The sequence below is a fragment of the Carassius carassius genome, chromosome 42 (genome assembly GCF_963082965.1).
Source record: "Carassius carassius chromosome 42, fCarCar2.1, whole genome shotgun sequence".
NCBI lineage: Eukaryota > Metazoa > Chordata > Actinopteri > Cypriniformes > Cyprinidae > Carassius > Carassius carassius.
Window position 1 is genome coordinate 692,501 of NC_081796.1, and position 6,188 is coordinate 698,688.

At 38.1% G+C, this 6,188-nt stretch overlaps 1 protein-coding gene across 1 annotated transcript in view; it reads left to right on the plus strand.

Moving 5' to 3' along the window:
- Nucleotides 1–5,625, plus strand: part of lancl2 (LanC lantibiotic synthetase component C-like 2 (bacterial)) — a 31,633-nt gene extending 26,008 nt beyond the window's left edge. Inside the window, exons 9-10 of the mRNA XM_059534531.1 lie at nt 2,103–2,175; nt 4,911–5,625. Of these exons, the coding sequence (XP_059390514.1) occupies nt 2,103–2,175; nt 4,911–4,987 (150 nt within the window). The 3' untranslated portion in view covers nt 4,988–5,625. The remainder of the gene's footprint in view (nt 1–2,102; nt 2,176–4,910) is intronic.
- Nucleotides 5,626–6,188: the final 563 nt, after the last annotated feature.

Genomic DNA, 6,188 nt, shown 5'->3' on the forward strand with positions numbered 1-6,188 from the left:
TAAGCAAGCCAGAGGCGACAGCGGCAAGGAACCGAAACTCCATCGGTGACAGAATGGAGAAAACAACCTTGGTCTCCGCTGTCTTTCAGGGATGTAGAGGTCCTTTCTAGGTGCTGATCCAGCATCTGGTCTGGATACGTACTGGATCCGGGTGACTGCAGTGACCCTCTGATCTGGACATAGACTGGATCTGGTGGCTACGGTGACCTCGGAACAAGAGAGAAACAGACAAATATTAGCGTAGATGCCATTCTTCTAATGATGTAGCAAGTACATAGGGTGTTATGGGAAGTGTTTCCGGTTCCGGTTTACCTAATTAATGCAGCCTAAAAATCCTTTAACGGATTTGGATATTAAAAGCATATTAGTATGTTATGTGTATGCCAGGTTAAAGAGATGGGCCTTTAATCTAGATTTAAACTGCAAGAGTGTGTCTGCCTCCCGAACAATGTTAGGTAGGTTATTCCAGAGTTTGGGTGGATCTAACCTTGAGGTCATAAATGCATGGATTAACATTTCTGCATTTGACATTGAGAGCATAGGCCGTAATTTAGATATATTTTTGAGATGGAAAAATACAGTTTTACAAATGCTAGAAACGTGGCTTTCTAAGGAAAGATTGCGATCAAGTAGCACACCTAGGTTCCTAACTGATGACGAAGAATTGACAGAGCAACCATCAAGTCTTAGACAGTGTTCTAGGTTATTACAAGCAGAGTTTTTAGGTCCTATAATTAACACCTCTGTTTTTTCAGAATTTAGCAATAAGTTACTCGTCATCCAGTTTTTCATATCGACTATGCAATCCATTAGTTTTTCAAATTGGTGTGTTTCACCGGGCTGCGAAGAAATATAGAGCTGAGTATCATCAGCATAACAGTGAAAGCTAACACCATGTTTCCTGATGATATCTCCCAAGGGTAACATATAAAGCGTGAAGAGTAGCGGCCCTAGTACTGAGCCTTGAGGTACTCCATACTGCACTTGTGATCGATAGGATACATCTTCATTCACTGCTACGAACTGATGGCGGTCATATAAGTACGATTTAAACCATGCTAATGCACTTCCACTGATGCCAACAAAGTGTTCAAGTCTATGCAAAAGAATGTTGTGGTCAATTGTGTCAAACGCAGCACTAAGATCCAATAAAACTAATAGAGAGATACACCCACGATCAGATGATAAGAGCAGATCATTTGTAACTCTAAGAAGAGCAGTCTCAGTATTATGATACGGTCTAAATCCTGACTGGAAATCCTCACATATACCATTTTTCTCTAAGAAGGAATATAATTGTGAGGATACCACCTTTTCTAGTATCTTGGACAGAAAAGGGAGATTCGAGATTGGTCTATAATTAACTAGTTCTTTGGGGTCAAGTTGTGGTTTTTTGATGAGAGGCTTAATAACAGCCAGTTTGAAGGTTTTGGGGACATATCCTAATGACAATGAGGAATTAATAATAGTCAGAAGAGGATCTATGACTTCTGGAAGCACCTCTTTTAGGAGCTTAGATGGTATAGGGTCTAACATACATGTTGTTGGTTTAGATGATTTAACAAGTTTATACAATTCTTCCTCTCCTATGGTAGAGAATGAGTGGAACTGTTCCTCAGGGGGTCTATAGTGCACTGTCTGATGTGATACTGTAGCTGACGGCTGAATGTTTGCAATTTTATCTCTAATAGTATCGATTTTAGAAGTAAAGTAGTTCATAAAGTCATTACTGCTGTGATGTTGGGAAATGTCAACACTTATTAATGCTTTATTTTTCGTTAATTTAGCCACTGTATTGAATAAATACCTGGGGTTATGTTTGTTTTCTTCTAAAAGAGAAGAAAAGTAATCGGATCTAGCAGTTTTTAATGCTTTTCTGTAGGATAGGTTACTTTCCCGCCAAGCAATACGAAATACCTCTAGTTTTGTTTTCCTCCAGCTGCGCTCCATTTTTCCGGCTGCTCTCTTTAGGGTACGAGTATGCTCATTATACCATGGTGTCAAACTGTTTTCCTTAACCTTGGACATGCTTTATGGATTTGCACGGTCAAACTTGTAATTTGTGTTCCAAATGATGATTTTCTGTTTTGATCTGATTCTAGTTTGCTGAATGGTGTCTAGACTATGGGACGCACGGCTGCCGTATTCCTGACCGGCCCTATTCCCTCTTTGAAGGTAAAAAGAAGGTGGTTTCCAGCCAGTTCTCATCATTAAAGCTCTCTGCCCCATTCTACATTACACATGATCTCATTCTCTGTGTGGAAATAAGACACACTGATCACTTTGGTTTTTAATTTCATGTAGCTTATTAAAACTGTTTATATTGTATACTATATAAACAATTGTGTGTGTGTGTGTGTGTGTGTGTGTGTGTGTATATCTAATCCTTTATATACAGTATATAAACCTTTAAACGTTTGGGGTTGGAGTCTCTTCTGCTCACCAAAGCTGCATTTATTTGATCAAATTTAGAGTAAAAACTGAAATATTATTCTAATGTAAAACAGCCATTTTCTTTGAATCTGTGTTAAAGTGTAATTTATTTCTGTGATGCTCCGCTGTATTTTCAGCATCATTCCTCCAGTCTTCAGTGTCACATGATCTTCAGAAATCATGAAAATATGCTACAGGAACAATATTAAAAATATTAATTTCTTAAAAAAAAAAAAAAAGAAATCTGACTGAGCCTAATCTTTGGATTGTTGAAGTGTGTATTTTAATCTTCAATAAATAAATAAATAAAGTAAAAAATTGAAAGGTAAAACTTTAATTGTCTTTGCAACTAAAATGTATTAATCAAAACATTTTATCTTTAGGATTTATTTAAAGGTCCCATGACATGAAAATTTCACTTTCTGAGGTTTTTTAACATTAATATGACTTCCCCTAGCATATATGTGGTCCCAGAGTTTCTAAAAATTTTAATCGGTGTAAATAGATATTTTACTATCTTTCTCTGCCTTTGAGAAAACGGAAGCTCAAACGGCTGATCTGGAATCTCCTCTTTGTGACGTTGTAAAGAGAAATGTTACCTCCCCTTTCTCTGCTTTGCCCGCCCAAATATTTACATATAATTCAGTCGCAATGTCAGCACAGGCGTTACAAACAGACTTTTATGATATGGCTTCGACAGCACCGGCACAAACAGTGAGTAACAGTGTTCATTAATGCCTGATCTGTGATCAGTGATTTCTGATGTGTAGTTAATCTTTCAAGTTCACACAGACTTTCTTTCTAAATCGTTTAATACTGTTTATGCATCAGTGAATCAAGCCAGTGACTAAACGATCAACTTCACGTTGTTTCTCTTAGTAGCATGAAACAAATCTGTTATTTAAATTGTGATTTAACTACAGAGAGCGATCAAAGAACGCTCCCTTTATTTCGGAGCTCTCACACATCGCGAGTATATATTATCTGCACACTTGCCTAAACTGCTGTTATAATGAATGACGCTGTTATGCTGCACAACAAAGCTCTTACTGTATTCATGTGTTTGCTGTTAGTTGTGGTGAAAGCATTTTGTGAGAGAAAACGTGTTGCAATAATGACAAGATCACTACATTCACGCGATAAACAGACTCTGTCTACTCAGCTCATCACTGCAGCCTTTCATGTGATGGGAAAAGATCGAAAAAATAATTATATAATCAACAAATCCACGATTCGTTGATCTCGACAGCTGTAGTATATATATATATATATATATATATATATATATATATATATATATATATATTTCAGAGGGGTCCACATGTAATACGCATTTCAAACACAAAGATGTCAGCCAATCACAACAGTTGTCGTTTACTCGGAGTCTCACAGCAGACACGCCCCTTCAAACAGAGCATTCAAGCCAGAGGGCTATTATCAGGATATAAAAATGCTTTTTATTTCAAAATTTTAAATGTAAGAGTCATACTAACAATATAAGTACACCTAAGGAAACATTAAAAAGCATTTAAAGAAAAGGAAATAATTCATGTCATGGGACCTTTAAGCAATAATAGTAATATGCAGGAGTATTGAGGTGTGGTTCTCTTGTGAGCAATATGAGTTTGAATCTGGCTTGCAACATTCCCTGATTCCTCTCTCTCAATATAATATCTCCACTGTCCTCTGTGCTCAATAAGAGTCCAGATTCACCGACAGCATCACCCTCAGCATCTGTAGTTATCTCTCTGCTGCTTTACCATGCTGTTGTCATGGCAACCCACTTCCTGCACTCCGATTCTCATTAAGTCACACTCTGATTGGTCGCTCGAGTTTCCGCCGCTTTCTCTGTAGTTAGAGGTCAGAGATGGTCCTGCATTAACCCTCCGCAGACCAACATGACCTCACAAACAAACTCACAAACCTCACAAACAAACAAAAAGGATTTGAAATAATTTGCTCAAAAATAAGAATGTGCTCAGCTTCAGGCCAACCACAGTGTAGATGAGTTTGTGTCTTCATCAGGTTTGTAGAAATGTAGCATTGCATCAGTGTCTCATCAATGGATGCTCTGTAGTGAATGGGTGCCGTCAGAATGAGAGTCTGATAAAAACATCAAAATAATCCACAGCACTCCAGTCCATCAGTGAACATCTGGAGAAGACAAAAGATGAAACAAATCCAGCATTAAGACTACTTAAGATTACTTGTGGATTATTGTGATGGTTTTATCAGCTGTTTAGACTCTCATTCTGACGGCACCCATTCACTGCAGAGCATCCATTGATGACACACTGATGCAATGCTACATTTCTACAAACCTGATGAAGAAACAAACTCATCTACACCTCGGATGACCCGAAGGTGAGTACATTCTCAATTTTGACTGAACTATTCCTTTAAGCACATGAAATCTGATGTTATTGAGATATGATGTAGATCAATCCTAACAGACTGTTGTTGTCTTGTTGCTGTAGGTATGGCAGGAGCCATCCATTATCTCTCAGATGTGCTCCAGCCTGACGGCTCTCGTTTCCCTGCTTTTGAACTTTGACCTGTGCGTTTGGAAGCATAGACTGTTACTCTTTTTAGGAGCTTGACATGCTTTTACATGCTGGTGCAGTTACATCGCTCTGGATCGACCCTTTAAAATGAAGAAAACCATTTCTTCCTCCTCATGGATGCAAAAAACCCAACCTTCAGCCTATAATTTGAAAGAATGCCGCCTTGAGTTCGGTCGTCGTAGCTTGTAGTCTTTATCAGTATGCGGCTGTTTTTTTTTTTATAATATTTTATGCTAAAATATTATTTTGTTCTGGTTTTTATCTTTTCATCTTGCAGCACAGCAGTGTTTCTTGCATCTGCATGCTTGTTGGTTATTAGCAGTGCCTCGATACGATGTCTGTCGCGCACTGGAGCATTTGTCTGTGTTGTCTTTGTCTTTGCATGAGGATGGCAGCACGTGCTCATGTCAGAATGTGCCAATGTCTCTGTAGGTAAATGTATCCAGCTTCCAACATGCTGTGGTTGTCAAGTATGTACTGTGCGTATGTCAATGTTTCGTTCCAGTCGCCGTTGATTAAATGTCTTGATGAAAGAAAGAATCCATTACCTGAATGAAAGATCTGGTAAATATTGTTTCCTCAGGCAAAATGTGTTATGAATGTCACAATAAACTGGTCTTTTTCTGAACTGCTCTCATTCACCTGATGTACGAGTCTTCTCAAATCTGCAAAGAAATGACAACATCTGAAATGAAAGTGAGGTTGTGCTGTAAAGTGTGTCAGATTGCAGTAGTCTGCTGGACTTCACTGTCTAACACTCAGAACTGACCTGACAACATTGATGTCTCTGTTTTAATATTTCCCAAGATCTGCTATTAGTCTGTTTTCTGTTGATGTGTGAATAAAACGCTATTCATAGTGCCTGCCATACAGTAATCACAATAAATGTTGTGCTTTGTTACTTTTGATATAAAACCCAGTCTCAACTTTCAAATTCTGTCTGATTTATCTCAAAATACAAACAATAAATGTGGCTTTGCCACGCTTTAATGTGTCCTGACAGATCACTGTAGCCTTAAACAATAGATATGCAGATTGCATTAAGTACAGCTGAGGCTAAAAATAATAAAACAGATCAAAGTCAAAAAATATGGCATGAATGTTGTGATATTGACCAGCGTTTTGTTTTGCTTTCTCCGCTGCACTTCAGTGTTTGTCCTACAGTACGTCATCGGCTACAGTACGAGCCCT